The sequence below is a fragment of the Pogoniulus pusillus genome, chromosome 16 (genome assembly GCF_015220805.1).
Source record: "Pogoniulus pusillus isolate bPogPus1 chromosome 16, bPogPus1.pri, whole genome shotgun sequence".
NCBI lineage: Eukaryota > Metazoa > Chordata > Aves > Piciformes > Lybiidae > Pogoniulus > Pogoniulus pusillus.
In genome coordinates, this window is record NC_087279.1 from 7105714 (window position 1) to 7122819 (window position 17106).

At 52.4% G+C, this 17106-nt stretch overlaps 1 protein-coding gene across 4 annotated transcripts in view; it reads left to right on the forward strand.

The window, feature by feature from the left end:
- The first annotated feature begins 5326 nt into the window (after positions 1-5326).
- PHF2 (PHD finger protein 2) overlaps positions 5327-17106 on the forward strand; it is an 84334-nt gene continuing 72554 nt past the window's right edge. For 3 of the 4 annotated variants that reach the window (XM_064156294.1, XM_064156297.1, XM_064156296.1), the window contains exon 1: positions 5436-7268. In XM_064156294.1, coding sequence (XP_064012364.1) covers positions 7126-7268 — 143 coding nt within the window. In that variant the 5' untranslated portion in view covers positions 5436-7125. Of the gene's footprint in view, positions 7269-17106 lie in introns of all 4 variants that reach the window. The other variant, XM_064156295.1, reaches the window with a different exon arrangement.

Genomic DNA, 17106 nt, shown 5'->3' on the forward strand with positions numbered 1-17106 from the left:
GGTGGCAGGGTGGCTTCTGCTGTCCCACATGGGTCAGTTCTGAGGGAGGTCTCCTTGGTGGTGCCACCCACGAGCCAGGGCACGCTGGGGGCTGAGGCTGTGGCAGTTTGCTGGGAGGGTCCTTGGGTCTGCTGATGTGGTTGTGCAGCTGCTGTTGCTGCCCGAATTGGCCTCTGCTGCACAGAACTGGGGGATTCAGCCTGAGCTTGAGAGAGAGGCAGTAGCTGAGCGTGGCAGGGGGCATGAGCTGGCACACCATGTCTCAGGGTCTGTGTTTTCGGATGAGCAAACGTGCCCCTGGTGCTCCAGCCCTTCCTTACACTTGCTCACAGAGCCTGAAGAGGGCTGCCAAGCCTAACCCGACCGTGCTTGTTGGGGAGGAGCTGGTGCTGATGGGCAGTGTTCCTGGGAACAGCGTGGAGCCTTCACATCTTGCTTTTACTACGAGCTCTGTCACAACACTTCCTAAGCAGGAGGGAGCCTCTGGTGTGTGTGAAACTCAGACACGGAGCGAATGGTGAGGATGGTGCAGTACCCTTGTTGGGGAAGGATAGGTAGTGTAGGATAGGTTGTGTAGGTGCTGCTGGAGCACCTACACAAACCCTGCCTCAGGAGCACCTCGTGTGAAGCAGAGCTGATTCCATAGCACCCATGGGCTGAGGCCAGCTGTATGAGATTCAGCAAGGCCAAGTCCTGCACTTGGGTTACAACAACCCCATGAGCACCCCAGGCCTGGGTCAGAGTGCCTGGAAACTGCCCAGGAAGGACCTGGAGGTGCCGAGCAACAGACAGTTGAAGATTAGCCAGGGTGTGCCCAGGTGGCCAAGAAGGCCACCAGCATTCTGGCCTGGCAGCAATGGTGTGGGCAGCAGGAGCAGGAAAGTTGGCATTGAGGCCACACCTTGAGTGCTGGGTTCAGTTTTGTGCCACTCACTCCAAGAAGGACATAGAGGGGCTGGAGCCCACCCAGGGAGGGCAACAAAGCTGGGGAAGGGTCTGGAGAACAGGGTTGGTGAGGAACAGCTGAGGGAGCTGGAGGTGTTTAGTCTGGAGAAGAGCAGTCAGAGGGGAGACTTCATTGCTCTCTACAACTCCCTGAAAGGAGGATGGAGCCAGTTTCTTCTCTGACAGCAAGTGGCAGGACAAGAGGAAATGGCCTCAATTGCACCAGGGAAGGTTTAGGTTGGATATCAGAAGAAATTTCCTCACTTAAGGGGCTCTCAAACCCTGGTACAGGCTGCCTGGGGAGGTGGTTGAATCCCCGTCTCTGGAGGTGTTCTGGAGAGGCAGAGCTGTGGTGCTGAAGGCCATGGTTTAGCCCCAGCCTGAACTGTCCCATCCTCTCCTGTGAGCTCCCTGACAGCAGCAGAGCTCCTCATGGCCCTGGACTGGCAGCACTTTACCAGCAAATATCCAGCTGCATCCTGCCTGCAGGCTCTTTGGCCACCCTGCAGATGGTTCCTGGGTATCTTCTTGGGCCTATGCTGATGACTTTTTTCCAGTTGATTTACTTGTATGTATTAAAAACTCCCTTCAACACCTCAAACCAGTTAATGATCAAGTGAAGTTTTGTTGAGGCATCTCACTGCCCAAGCCCCCTCCTTCCATGGATTCTAGATTGAAATACCCAGGGAGAGGTCAGGACAATGAGACAGCCTCACCAATTAGTTTCTATATCTTCAAGTCCCTGGACAAATGATCAGTAAGGTGTCCAAGTTTCCAGGCCAGAGTCACCAAGTCTCACATAATTTGTTGCCAAGCAATGTTAGCAATGTTGGCTCCAGCAGCCTCCAGCACCATGTAAGGTAATTCACAGAATCACAGAATTGTCAGGGTTGGAAGGGACCCCAAGGATGATCCAGTTCCAAGCCCCCTGCCATGGGCAGGGACACTTTCCACTAGATCAGGTTGCCCAGAGGCACATCCAGCCTGGCCTTATAAACTTCCAGGGATGAGACTTCTACCACCTCCCTGGGCAACATGTTCCAGTGTCTCACCACCCTCATGGTGAAGAATTCCTTCTAGTGTCTAATCTAAATCTTCCCTCCTCTAGCTTGGATCCATTCTCCCCACTCCTGTCACTACTTGACACCCTAAAAAGTCCCTCACCAACTTTCTTGTAGCATCCATTCAGATACTGGAAGGCCACAATAAAGTCTCCTCAGAGCCTTCTCTTCTCCAGGCTGAACAACCCCAACTCAGCCTCACCCCAGGGGAAAGGAGTGATACTGGCACTGCAGGAACAGCTCTGCTGCTGGATACAGCCATCACCCAAGGAGAGGTGTGGGACAGCCAAGGATCCTGACACTGCTCCAGCCCCATGTGCAGGGGAGCATTTGGAGGCCCTCGTACATCCCAGCTGCTCTGTGTTGTGGTCACCAAAGTCCCTGTGGTATTAAGGTTTAGCTCAGCAGTGGCTGAGGTGGTGCTTTGGAACTAGGGCTGTTTGCATGGAGCTGCTGGTGGGACTTGAGGAAAGGCAACAAGGGTGTAATTTTCTGGAGGTTGTATGGGCTGGGTGTGGGCAAAGCCCATAAAACAGCTGGGAAATGGGCACAGAATGTGCTACACTGGCAGGTGCTCCCAAGCTCTTTATAATGAAAGTGCTGACTCAGGAAGAGCAGGTGGCACCCCAGGCCATTTTAGGCAGGGCAGGTGGCACTCCAGGCTGTGGCTGCATGCATTTTGGGTGTGCAGAGGCATGAAGCCCCATTTCCCCACAACTGTCCCGTACCAAAAGGTATCCAAATAGCCAAATACTCTGTTCAAATGCCGAGCTGAGAGGTGCTGGCTGAGGCACTCAGCATTGCCAAGCACTGAGCAGCCTCTCCTGATGACTCCCAAGCCTGCATTACTCCCTAGACTTGCTCTTCTGCTTTCTGGTTGAAGCTCCAAGCAATTCAAATCATGATGATGGACAAATTTAAGCTTAAAAGAGGCCTGATTTTCAGAGGGTTTACTTAAGTCATTCAGTGTAAGGAAGAAAATAGGCCCCTTTGTGCATCCAGAGATATTAGGGACACATTGTTCAAAACAACTGAGTCATGATTTGAAATGCAGGCCTATAACCTTGCCCTCACACTGCCACGCCTTGAGCTATGCCAGAAATCCAGTTGTGTTCTCATCACCACCCATGGTGGACCAGAGTGTGCTGTCTCCAATGGCACTTCCAGGCTAGCTTTGCATGGACACTGGCTGGCAGTAACTGTTGTGGCATGGAAACTCAGTGGGCAAGGCAAGTAATGATGAGAGTCCCTCTAGAGCGGTCCTAGGCAGGTGCTGCCTCTACCAGCAATGTGCATCTCTGTAGAACAAACAAGAATTGAAGTAACCTGGACCCTGGAAATTCCCTTGTCTGCCACAGGTGACTTCTGAGGACTTTTCCAGACTGATATCTATGGCAGACAACTCTCCTCTTTCTCTCGTTGCTCAAAGGTGAACAGAATTGTTCCTTTCTGTGTTTTCCTTTCTTTTCTCTTTTTTTCGTTTTCTCCCCCCTTCCTTAAATGAGATGGATTCAAGACACTGAATCCATCACCACTGGAATTCAAATCCCATCTCAGCTGGGATTCCCTTTGTGAGTCCTTCGTATGAAACTCTCACCCTTCTCAGGGAAGTGTGCCAGCGGCCGTCGAAGGCTCTGGGGGCACGCATCCCCCCTCCAATGCCCAAATGCCTACACTGACATAATTTCAACTACCTACAGAGTCTTGTCACTGGGGGAAGTGGGATTCTGTGTTCTTAGTCTCACTCAGAGTGGTTCTTCCTTTGCCTTTGCTGCCGGCATGGACCCATCTCAGCGCAGGAGGAAGTGGGTACTGGGGCACCACAGACAGTCTGCATCTTGGTGACCCTGCACAGAATGTACCCAGCACCTTCCCGCCTTGACTTGGTCCTCAGAGAACTGGGGTTGCTCAGCCTGGAGAAGAGGAGGCTGAGAGGGGACCTCATTGCGCTCTACAGCTCCCTGAAGGGAGGTTGGACTGAGGTGGGCATGCATTAGTCTCTTCTCTCTAGTATCAGGTGATAGAACCAGATAAGGAGCAAACGCCCTGAAACTGTGCCGGGGGAGAGGGGGGGGTTAGGCAAGAGAGGAGGAGGAATTTCTTCGCTGCAAGAGTGGCCAGGGATTGGAACAGGCTGCCCAAGGAGGTGGTGGAGTGACCATCCTTGGAGGTGTTCAAGAAACGTGTGGACACTTGGGGACGTGGTTTAATGGCCGTGGTGGTGTTGGGTTGATGGTTGGTCTCGATGCTCTCAGAGGGCTTTCCCAACCCAAACAATTCTACGATTCTATGATTCATAGCCACGAGGTCTCTATTTTCACTTTTTTACCGTAGCAGCCCTACATGAAAGGGCGAAAGGGCTGCCATGGGCAGCGGTGTGAAACTTTGAAAGCAGTCCTATAATTCTAACAGCTAAAAAGAAAGTATTTTTGGTCTTTTTTAGCATAAACCAAGCCCCGTGGGTCTCCACAGGCCCTCACCCGCCATTGCCGCCTGGACAGCAGCCCGGCAGGGCGTGAGTTCTGCTGCTGGGGCAGCGCGGTACCCACAGCACTTTCCAGCTGCCCGCTCCGCGGTGCCTCGTCGCTACAAGAGGGCTTTTGTGCTCCGCTCTCGCAGGCACATCCCGCATCGCCCCGCGCCGTCTTTGCGCCGACTGCCCCCCGCACCGCTCCCGCCGCCCCGCTGCCAAAGCTCTCTCCCCGGGCCCTGTCTGTGTCGGGGGGCAGAGGGACAGAGCCCGGAGCCGCGCCCGGGCCGTTTTCTTTAAAAAAGTCCCTCCCGGCAGCCGGGCGGTACAAGCCCCCCCCGCACCCCCCGCCCCGCCAGCCGCTCCGCCGAGCCCCGCCGCTGCCCGCCGCTCGCCCCGGCCCCGGCCGCGGCCCCAGCCCCGGCGGAGGAAACATTGCGATGTTGCAAGCTGACGTAAGGACATGAGAAGGCAAGGGCTACATTTCGGAGTGTTTATGAAAAGCCTCGGTACTGTACTGTCACCAGGGGGCACGCAATAGAATGCATTTCGCCAAACATTTTGAATAATAATCATTTAGCAACAACAACAACAACAAAAAAGCCCCAGTCCGGCCGGCGCTCGGAGAGCCGAAGGAGCCACCATGCAGCCAAACTTTGGGAAGCCCTTTATTATTTTTCTGACATTGCTCGCCCGCCCTTGAGGAGCCGTAATTGCATTATCTGATTTTTTTTTTTCCCCCCTCGTCCCCCCCCCCCCCCCTTTCCCCCCCCTTTTTTTTTCTTTCCTCCCTTCTCTTCCCCCCCCCCTTCTCTCGGCATCGGGAATTGGCGGGCGGTTCGTCAGGAGCAGCAGCCGGAGCGACCCCGCGGCAGGAGCCGCCGCCAGCCCCGCTCGCCCCGCTCCCGCGGGCGGCCAGCCTTGTTTTGAAGGGAGCTAACATGGCGACGGTGCCCGTCTATTGCATCTGTAGGCTGCCCTACGACGTAACCCGCTTCATGATCGAGTGCGATGCCTGCAAGGACTGGTTTCACGGCAGGTAACACAAAGAGATCGGGCCTTTCCCCCCCTTTCGCCGCGGTCCTGCCGCCTTTCGCCGCCTTTTTCTCCGCCGGGCGCTGCCGGAGCCGCCGCCGTGTGCAGTTTTCCAACAGGCCTTTTTGGAGAGGAGGAGGAGGAGCCACTCTGCCCCCGTCTCTCGCTCGCTCTCTCCCCGTTGTATTTTTTTTTGGTGTGTGTGTGTGTGTTTTGTTTTGTAAATTTTGCTGTATTCCCCGCACAAAGCTCCCCCCCATCCTCGGGGCTCCGGTGTCACCGGGGTGGGGGGGCCATTGTGCTTCCCTCTCGGGGAGGGGATCGCTCCCGCCGGCCCGGCTGGGCGATGGCAGCGCCGCGGTGGCGGCTCTGACGCCGGGATGTTGTGTGTCCCGCGCCGCCCTCTCCTCGGCTCCGCACCGCTTCCTTCCCTCACCGAGACGGGGCCTGGGGCGGCCGGGGGCCTGGCCGCGGCACGCCCGGGGCGGGCAGGGGGAGCTGGGGACCGCGGCGGCGGAAAATGGGGTCTCCGCCGCCCTGTCACTGGGCTCCACCGCCTAGCGCGGCGGGCCGGGCCAGCATCCCGGTCGGGGAGAGAATTCCGGGCCCCCCCTCTTTCTCCCCCCAAGTCCTCCGCGGCTCCCCGGGGCGGCGGGAGCGGGGAGGAGCGGTGCGGGGGGCAGCCGGGGTGTTTCCCGGCTGACAGGGCTGCCATCGCCGCGCCAGCCCTGCGGCTTAACCCTTGGCGAGGCGGGCCGGGCTGAAGGGAGCGCGGCGGGGCCCAGCTCCGCGTCCGCCCTGGTTGGGGGCATGCGGGGGGCGAAGGAAAGCCCCTCGGCGGCGGGAGCCGGGCGGGGCGGCAGAGCGCCTACCCGGGCGCGGGGAGGGCCGAGCGGGAAAGACTCTGCTCGTCCAGAGCCCGCCCCTGAGCCCGGATCGGGCACCTCCGCCCCGCGGGGACCTGCGCCGCCCTGCCGCGCCCCACGGCGTGTTCCGTGCGGGGTGGAGGCGGCTGCCAAGATCCCACCGCCACCCCCGAGCCGGCCCTGCCGCCGCCGCCGAAGTGCCCGAGGCCGGGGCCTACTATAACGGCGGCTGCCGCCGGGCGGGGGAAAAGCGGCAGCGGCGGCGGAGCCTGGGCAGGGCGGGCCGGGGCGGGGGACCCCTTTTTTCGTCTCGTTTCTCCCCAAACCATGCTGGTGCGGCAGACAATGGGCGAGTGGCCGCGCTGGAGTTAAGGCGGCCGGGCGCAACTTCCGAAGCGTGTGTTAGTGTTGCTGCTCCTGTGAGAAACGGGGAAGTCGGTGACGGGGAAGCGAGAGCAGTAACGTTCACCCAGCTCCCCGGACACAGCCGCTTCAGCAGCGTCCTGCGACCGGGCGGCGAGGTCGCGGAGCGCTGCGGCCGGGGAGGTGCCGCGTCCCGGGCGGCTCGGCGGCGGCTGCCTTCGGGCCGCGAACGGACGGTGGTAGAGAAGCCGAGGTGGGGGAGGTTCTTTTAGGAGCTGTCAGCCAGAGGAGCTTCACGGAACCAGCGGCCGGACGCGTCCCGCACCTGCGGGACCCTCCCCTGGCCGGAGCTGCCTGGTGGGCGGTACCGGGGGTTATAACTGTGATGGTGGGGAAGGTGGATGAGGAGGGAGTCGTGCGGGCAGGTTTTCCTGCATCAGGTGTTACAGGAGAGGGTGATGGATCGTTGCCGGCTTTGCAGCAGTTCTCAAGAAGTGCTCAAAGTGTAAAAAGTGAAATTAAAATCTGGTGAGTCACTTGTGTGAATGCTTTTTATGACAGGTATTCAGTAAAGTGTAACTCGTGCGTTTGAGCCAGCTCTGGTAATTGCCTCTAAGTAGCGGGTGGAAGAGGTGAAGGGCAGAGGCACTGTCTGCTGCGGTTCACACATGCCTTGGGAGGCCCTGGGTTAGCTGCAGGTTTTCCCCAAACTACCTCACAGCACAAGAAACTTTGCTGCGGGGTTAAGGGATGATGTTGTGCCGTTTCTTAACAAAGCTGTCTAGAACCACGAAGCAAGAATACTGAAATAAATAGTTGCAGCGCCAGTGTTGAAAGTGGAGTGCTCTGCGCATGTGTTTCTGGACATAAGGATGTGTCCTGGTCTGTTTTTTGAAGACTTGGCCACAGGTGACAAGGTGAGGTTGGCAGCTTGTGCAGTTGAGAAGTGGAAGACTTAAAAGATGTGGAAAATGTAAAATTTTCGTGCAAAGTGGTGGTAGAGTGGAGAAAAAAATAATTAAATCAAAACGAATTAAACTGCCTGCATAAGGTGGTGAATTTTGGTTAAAGCTGATGAAAATGTTAATTGTGAATGATGAAGAAAATGATCATTTTGTGGGCAGTTCAGGGGCAATGTCTTGCACATGCACAAAGAGAAAGGCTTCATTGTGTGGTGTAGAGGGACAGAATCAAACCATAGCCCCGTGGCAGAGATACAGTTGTACCCTTTTTGCTTGGCACACAGGAGTGTCCAGACAGGGATTTTGAAGTGAAGAAAACTTGAAATTCCTCACCATGTCTGCTGGGTGGTGGGAGCCATGTGTTTGCTATCATGAGGTTCTTTCTGATTTGAAACAATCTCCTTCCTCCTCCTCACATCAGAGAGGGAGAATGTAAGGAAGAAAAATAAGTGTCTCTGCTGGCTTCTCTTGTGTGGAAAAGTAAGAAATAGGGTAAGGTCCAAAGCACTCTTTCTCCTTCTAGCTGGGGAAGGAGGAAATTTGCAACTGGAAGAAGGTTGGGAGTGTTAACATGGTTGTGACTGAGCACACAATTTCATCCTGAGGGTTTCTCCCAAGAGGGGAGTAAGGCTTTTAGGTTGTTACTGAGCTACATCTAAGACCTCTTCACTTGGTGTCTTACAGAGGTTGAGGCAGCTCTTGCTCTGTGCCTGGCAGCATACTGTCTGGGTATATGGGGGGATTCTGGCTGTGCAGGCCCTCATTCACAGCAGAACATCCTCCTTGTGCCATTGGGAGGTTCAGTTCTTTAAGTACAAGAAAAACATGGGGAACTTTATCACTTGTGTTTGCCTGGCCTTGCTTGGTAGGTTGCCCCATCCCTGGAAGTGTTCAAAGCCAGCTGGATGAGGCCTTGAGCACCCTGGTCTAGTGAGAGGTGTGCTTGCCCAACCTAAACCATTCTAAGAGTGGAGATAACTGTACTGGAGAAGTTACTGAGCCATACTGTGGAAAACAGCTTGTCTGTGTCCCTGTTTGCTTTTCTTGCTATTATAAAGACAAATCAAGATCCAGCAAAGAAAAATACAAAACTTTCTGTGTCTCCTGGCTACTCAGAGCACTTGCAGTGTTAGTGTTTGTGTAGGAGCTCTGCTGCAACCAAACATGAGTGCAAAGCTGCACGCTCCTAAGGCTTGCCCGGCTTGTTAGTGGTTTAATCATACTTGTGTGTCTTTTTGATGTTTCAGAGAGAAAAGTGTCACTTCTTTGGGCTTGTAGAAGCAGATCAGGTGTTCTTGTGCTTCCTTTCTGGCAGTAGTTTCCAAATCCCTAGAGCAGTGTTTTTTGTGGCTTGGTTCACACGGCAGTCACAGTCACTCCTGCACCTCAGGCTGGGTGACAAGTCTCTGTGGCAACTTCAGCCATTTCGATGGTGAATGTGTTCTGTAAAAACATCAAACGTGTGTTAAACTTCCCTAATGCACTTTGGAAGGTGGACACGGAGAGCTGGGCGTCAGGTGGGTGCTCTCCAGACTGTCAAGTACTGGCAGTTTGCTGGTGAGCAATGATGAGCATTTTGGGAATCACTGCTCTGGCTCCCACTACGAGTGCCAGAGGGATGGATTTGTGGTTCTCTGGTGCTTTTAGATACCACTGATTGTTTTTATTACCTTTTCCAGAGATTTCTTTTGGGAAGTGGTGTTAGATCTTTCTGTAGAAATCATTACTTCAACCTGAGAAACATCCAGGTGGTCCCTCACTGCTGGATCTAGCTGCTGTGTGGTGGGGAAGGCAGCACCTGGGAGCACTTGCTGCTGTTGCCTGGGTCCCTGCCGTCATTGTGGTCTTAGGCCTGCACAGGGTGAAGCTGCTGCATTAGACTATACAGATAAATGGATCCCTATGCCTGAGAGGTTTCTTCTGTTAGGCAAAGGCTGGTGATGATTTTGTAGATTAGTAGCCTTTGGTAGTGTTGGCTGTGTGGTGTTGCTAGTCTACAGGAAGAATGAGTAAAGCACTTGTTCACCTTTAGCTCTGTTCCTTTCTGAAAGCTTTCTGAGCACCCCTGTTGCGATTCCTGTCTTAGCCAGCACTGGAGCCCCTTGGACACTGCAGGGGAAGGTTGTTGGGCTCTCGAGGCACCAGTCTGTTTGCAGAATGCAGTTTGTCACTTCTCACTCGACTGAGTTTCAGTTGTTCCTGAGCTTTCTGTTTGCCAGAGCAGCTGGAGACAAGCAGCTTCAAGCTATGTCTGGAGAGGATGGAGTTGATCTTATAATGCAAAGAAACATAATGCTAGAGCAGAGAGCAGCGTGGTTTGACTCCTTCTTTTGTGCAGAGTGGATATTCTTTGATGTGGCTGTTTGATATCATGAAATCGTTCACACCTCAACTGCTTGTAGGCCTTTGCTGGGAAAAGCCAACCTTGCTGCTCCATGCACTCCTGGCTCCTCCATCATAGTGCATCCCTGTGATGTCCTCACCTCTTGGGTCCCTTCCTGCTGAGGAGTTCCTGGCCTTGTTCCACCTATTACTCTGCAGCAGAACCACAGGGAATAGAAAGATCTGGGGTTGTAGGTACCCACCCCTCTGCTCAAAGCTTCTTTGTACAAGAGATGGCTCTTTGGATTTGGAGAAGGCCAGGAGAGGAGGAGAGGGGCACTGAATCACTTTCTGATGGGTGAAGAAGCTGAGAACCAGCAGGTGCCCAGCTAGTCACTGCTACCTCATCCGTAGGCCTGGCCTGGCTTTGTGCAGGCAGTGCTGCAAGCTGAAGGGAGTGATTGCTGTGCCATGTGCTGCGCAGGCTTGGGTTAGAGGATATGAGGCGAGATGGTTCAGGGGGTTGAACACCTCTGCTGTGAAGACAGGCTTGAGGGAGCTGGGGTTGTTCAGCCTGGAGAAGAGGAAGCTCCAGGGAGACCTTAGAGCAGGCTTCCAGTACCTGAAGAAGGCTGCAGGAAGGATGGAGAAAGACTGTTTGCAAAGGCCTGCAGTGACAGGATGAGGAACAGTGGCTTCAAATTAGAGCAGAGCAGATTGAGAGTGGATATGAGGAACAAATTCTATATCATGAGAGTGGTGAAACACTGGAACAGGTTACCCAGGGGAGTAGTTGAGGCCCCATCCCTGGAGATTTTCAAGGTGATGCTCAACAGGGCTTTGGGCAACCATATCTAGTTGAGAATGTCCCTGCTGACTGCAGAGAGGGTTGAGCTGGATGAGCTTTGGAGGTCCCTTCCAACCCAAACCATTCTGTGATTCTATGAGTCTGTGGTTCACCACCTTGGAGTTGTTTGGCCAAAGCACATTACACCTGAGCTGTGCCTTCTCCTGTGCTGCCAGGTGATGATGCTGGTAGTCATCCATGAAGCCATGTGTGGTTCAGGAACTGCATGCTCCAGGGTCGCCTTCTCTTCCTGAGCTCCTCTGCTGCAGCAGGAGTAGGTTTGCTGACAGGCTGTGGATGTGACCTGCTGAGGGTTTGATAGCATCATAGTCAGTGTCAGGTCAGCTTTGCAGCGCCTGGCACTGAAGGCCAGGTGAGTCCTCTGTGAGGGTTAGCTGGATGAGAAATCTGTACAGGGTTGTTTACTACAACTGTGGGGGCAGGGAGGTGAATTATTTATTTGCTGTGCAGCGTTTTGTTACCGGTTACTACAGCACACACCTGGTGCTTTAGGCTGGGATCATGCAACCACCAGCTGAATAAAACAGCAACTCTTTCTCTGTTTATTTTGCTACCCTGTGTATATTTAAACTTGGAAACTTAATTGCCCCATGCATAGCTGAATCAAACAGCTTAGTGAAATTACAAAAGGTTTAGTTCTCTAAAAGTGGTTCTTGCAGTTGCTGTAGCAGCATAAACTGGTGATGGGTGTTCATGGGAGGGCTTTGATGCACAGGCTGGGCTCTGGCCACGGTGGGGAAAGCACTTCCCTTTTACACTGCAGAACTCAACACCCCACAGACAGGGAGGTTCTGTCCTCCCTCTGGAGCGATCAGCGCTGTCCCGTTTAAAACTAGGTCTGGTTTTGAACGGCAACTTCCAGTCCCTCTCTTTTGTGTAGGCTTAGCAAGGGCTGGGGCTAAATCTGGCAATTTGAGTCAAATATTGAGGTGAGGATACTCCTAAAAACATGGTGCTGTTTGCCTTCAAGCCGTCACAGCCCAGGAGTCACTCTGCAGGGAATTAATTCTTGTAGCATGCTGGGTTCAGATCACAGAATCACAGAATGGTCTGGGTTGGAAGTGACCTCCAAAGCTCATCCAGTCCAACACTCCCTGCACTCAGCAGGGGCATCCTCCACTAGATGAGGTTGCCCAGACCACTGTTAGAGGCACCGTCCCTGGAGGTGTTCAAGAAAAGACTGGATGAGGCACTTAGTGCCATGGTCTAGTTGACTGGCTAGGGCTGGGGGATAGGTTGGACTGGATGATCTTGGAGGTCTCTTCCAACCTGGTTGATTCTATGATATCTCCAGGGATGGGGCCCCATCCACCTCCCTTGGCAACCTGTTCCAGTGTTCCACTATCCTTAGGTAGAGGGATGGGAACAAAGTGTGAGAGTTTTCCCCATAACCAAATGTTCGAGGTGATTTCAAGCTTTTCTGAAGTTAGTGTGCTGGTTTGAGGCTAATTGGAATATTTTAATGAGAAAAATTAGATTATAGTCTATGAAAAGAAAACAGTGGTAATGTCTACTTCACACATAGGTTTGCTGAGATGTATAAAAGCAAGGGCACAAACATGGATAAGGAGTGAGTCTGTTGGTGTCTGTGTTTTCTCCCTGGGCTTCTTCTTGGATCTGTGTAACCCAACTAATCATTCTGCTTCAAACCCCCCTTGCCGATCCTCCCAACTCAACCTGCATGTAAGGCAGATTTTGGAATAAGAGTGGGGGTGGAAAGAAGGTGGAAGGGTGGTTGGAAGCCCCTCCTGGGGACTCTGATTTCTGGGAGGGCTGTTGTATTTCTGTATTGTTTTTACCTTGTATATTTCTGTATATAGGTGTAAATATTTGTGATATATTGTAAACACCTGCTTGTACGTTGTGCTAAGCTGTGAATATAAAGCTTCCTTCCTTAACTCCCAGCTGGCTGAGTCTTGTCTGGGTGATTTCGAAAGTGTGTGGGTGGGTAACTCCCAAACCATCACAGTTAGTTAACATTGCAGCCTCAGTTGTGCTGGGAGAGTGATCAGAGCAGCTCTGGTGAGTAAGCCTATACCAGAATGCTTTCCCTTATACTCTACTCCAGCATCAGACAGCAAACCATCTTGTTTATAATATAGGAATGATTTTATAGAGCCCACAAAACACACTCATTGTTCTGGAGAAAGTGTTTACAGGGACACTTATGCCTTAGAAGGAAACCAAGCCAAACAACCCAACACACTTACTTTTCCTGAGACAATAGGAGTTGGCAGTATGGAATGTGAAGGAGATTTGAACTTTAGATAAAACTGCTGAACCCCCCCCTTTGTCTTCAGGCTGAAACTGATGTCACTTTAATCTTCCTTGCAGTAACTCTGTTCTATTTACTCTGCAGTTCAGAGACCCTAAGAAGTTTCTAAGACTTCAAAATAATTTTCTGTGTTCTAGAAGATTCTTTTTAAATGTCCAGGACTGCATAGGAGTGGAAACACATGGCACACTTGTGTTGGTGTTGGGTTTGTTGCTTTGCACTGCTGTGATGGGTCCCACTGTATTACTGGTGATGGTGCCACACCAACTTCTAAGAGCATCAGGGAGTCTGGCCAGGTGGTAAAGTTGAGTTGGTCTTGAATGTTGCCAGTCAGTGCTGCGTTCGTGCTCTTTTAGCATGGCTGCATCAGTTCCATGTCTTACCACTTCACATCCCTTTGTGCCCCAAGATTCCAAATGGCAGGGTTTTACTACGTGGTGAAAACTGTGAGCTGATTTCAGAGAGTCTCCTGGGAGTCTCCAGAATATCTTACAGTTCCTCAAAATGTGGTTTATGACATTCAAAGCATCATATCAGGTCCTGCATCTGGTTCAAGGCAGTCCCAAGCACAAATACAGGCTGGGCAGTGACTGGCTGGAGAGCAGCTCCGAGGAGAGAGACTTGGAGGTGCTGCTGCATGAGCAGCTCAGCATGAGCCAGCAGTGTGCACTTGCAGCCCAGAAAGCCAACCAGATCCTGGGTTGCATCAGAAGTGTGGCCAGCAGGTTGAGGGAGGTGATTCCCCCCCTCTACTCCGCTCTGGTGAGACCCCACCTGGAGTGGTGCATCCAGTTCTAGAGCCCCTATTACAAGGAGGGTGTGGACGTGCTGGAGTTTGTCCAGAGAAGGGCTACGAGGATGACCAGCAGCTCTCCTATGAGGACAGACTGAAAGAGTTGTGGCTGTTCAGTCTGGAGAAGAGGAGGCTCCCAGGTGACCTTCTTGTGGCCTTTCAGCATCTGAAGGCGGCCTACAAAAAAAGCTGGGGAGGGACTTTCTAGGCTCTCAGGGAGTGACAGGACTAGGGGGAATGGAGCAAAGCTGGAGGTGGGGAGATTCAGACTGAATGTGAGGAGGAAGTTGTTCAGCATAAGAGAGGTGAGAGCCTGGAATGAGCTGCCCAGGTAGGTGGTTTAAGGCCAGGTTGGATGAGGCTCTGGCCAGCCTGATCTAGGATGCAGCCAGGCTCTGCTCAGGGATGTCCAAGGACAGCATAAGGGGTACTGGAGGCAAGCCAGAGAAGAAGAGATGCCATGGGAACAGGAGAGAAAACTTTGTCAGTGTGAGGGTGCTGGAGCCTTGGAGCAGGCTGCCCAGAGAGGCTGTGGAGTCTCCTTCTGTGGAGACTTTGAAGCCCCACTTAAACACGTTCCTATGTGTCCTGCCCTGGGTGATGCTGCTCTGGCAGAGGGGTTGGCCTGGATGATCTTTCGAGGTGCCTTCCAACCCCTGATGTTCTGTGGTTCTTTGATACCTGTCCAGCAGTTCCTCTCCTAGCTTCCTCCCAGACACATCCCCAGAAAGCTCTGGCTGCAGCTTCTGCAGACGAGCCCCTGCCTCAGTGGTGTGCTAACAGCCCTGAGCAGATGTGGGGACAGCTACCTGCACAGCTGCCAAGTGGTGCAGGCCTCTGAGGGAGCAGCCAGCAGGAGTTAGTGTTTTAGCAAGTAGATAGAAAGGCAGCAAGTTAAGCAATGTTTTGACAGAGGAAAAAACAATCAGAATTGTAACCCCCAAACTGTTCTGGAATCTGCCCTCCACAATTGCTGCTCTGCTCATCTAGAAGTAGCTAAGAGCAGCTGGAGCTGTGGATGCTTCTGCCTTCCTTGAATTGCTTATGGATTTCTTTGTGTTCCCATCTTTTAGCCCAAAATATGGCACATGCATACTCGGGGAGAGGATTTTTCCTTGAAGTTTTAACCTGACAGACTGAAAGGATGTAACAAGTGAAAAAAACAGGTGAGATATTGCTGCCAGGAGGGACTAGCTGTGATTTTTGTTCAACCTCCTTTTTCTACTGTTAGCATCTCAGTGGAAGGTAATGGAAAGGAGAAAATTGGCAGGAACACTTCCTGTATTGTGTGTCAGGAATGAAGGGACAGGGGCAGCCTCTGCTCAATTGTGCCCTGAGATAGAACAAGGGGCAGTGGATGGAAACTGCAGCACAGGAGTTTCCACCTCAACACGAGGAAGAACTTTAAGGGTCCTAGAGCACTGGCACAGGCTGCCCAGAGAAGTTGTGAAGTCTCATTCTCTGGAGGCTTTGCAGCCCTGTCGGGATGTGTTCTTGTGTGACCTGCACTAGATTTTGTTGTCCTGCTCTGCAGAGGGGTTGGACTTGAAGATCTCCAGAGATCTCTTCCAACCCCTAACACCCTGTGATCCTGTGTGTACCATTCATTGGGCTACAAAAGCTGCATTTGAGCTTGCCAAGGTAACATCATTTAAATCCCTCCCTTGTTAATACATACTAGTTTTAAAAAACTAACCTTCCTGTGCTCCTTTGGCACAGTGCCCACTGCCTGTGGACAGCAGAGTGATCTCCTTTCCCCAGTGGTATCTTTGGGTCCTGCAGGATTTGTACATGGAGTAGGAAATGATTCTGGGATGATTTGTGCTTGTGAGTGTCTATAAAAATATGCTTATTAAATGTGAGCCATGTGGTTGTGATTTACCCTTTCAGCTCAGGTCCGTACTGCTGCTGGGCTACAGAGCAGTATCGCATGGAATGGATAGGCACCAGGCAGCCTCTGATGCCAGATCCAACAGGCACTGCCAGTGGTTTTCCTTCTGTGTTTGGATGATTGCAGAATGACATGGGAGCACATGGAACAGCTAGTGACCATGGAGTCCAGGGAAGGGCAACAAAGCTAGGGAAGGGTCTGGAGAAACGAGGAGTGACTGAGGGAACTGGGGTTGTTCTGCATGGGACAAAGGAGGCTCAGGGGAGACCTCCTCACCCTCTGCAAATACCTGAAAGAAGGTTGGAGCAAGGTGGGAATTGATCTCTTCTCCCTAGTAACAAGTGACAGAATGAGAGGAAATAGCCTCAAGTTGCACCAGGGGAGGTTTAGGTTGGATTTAGAAGAAACTGCTTCCTTGAAAAAGTTCTGGAAGACTGGGCCAGGCTGCCCAGGAGGTGGTTGAATGCCTATCTCTGGGGGTGTTTCAAAGACTTGGACTTGATTATCTTGAAGGTCTTTTCCAAGCAAGAAGATGTGATGATTATCTGACTCTCGAGGAGTACAAGCCCCACAGCCAGAATACAAGCAATACTTCATCCCTCCTTTTGAACATCCCACCAACAGCTCTGGAGTGGGGCAGGAGGGGAAAGTGAAAACACTTCAGTTTGTGTTGCTCTTTGGCCTGTGACTGAACAAGGAGAGGCTTTCCTGCTTCACTCTGCTCTCCACTTTCTCTCCATTTGTCATCACTGAACACCCTTAAATACAATTGCAGCAGTTGCTAAGGAATGTAAAATTAGAGTGTATCTGGTGTATTTTTAATTGTTTGAGCTCAAACACACAGTTTGCTGGCTGGAATTAGTTGGGAGTAGGAGCCCTTGAAGGTCTAGCTCCATACAGACTGCCACAGCTAGAGGACATGAACTCCTGTCCCAGAAATCCGTGTGGGATTAACAGATGCTGTTGTGGTGAGGAATCCAGCTGGATAGCTGAATGAGTACTAAGAAGAGGCAACTTTTACAGCAGATAAGTATATTTGACATGGTCACTCCAGAAATCTAAGTCACAGAAGTGCCATCAAAACCAGCAAGACCCCCAGGGTGACCAAATCACCTCAGGCTGTTTCCACATTGTGCAGTCTAGCTGGAAAAGAAGACCACAGACAGCCTTTGGGCAGTGTCTGTGGGCTCATCCCTGCTTGTTGTGTGCGAAGCACCAAAGCAGCAACTCCACATTTATTTGCTGAGTGGATTGC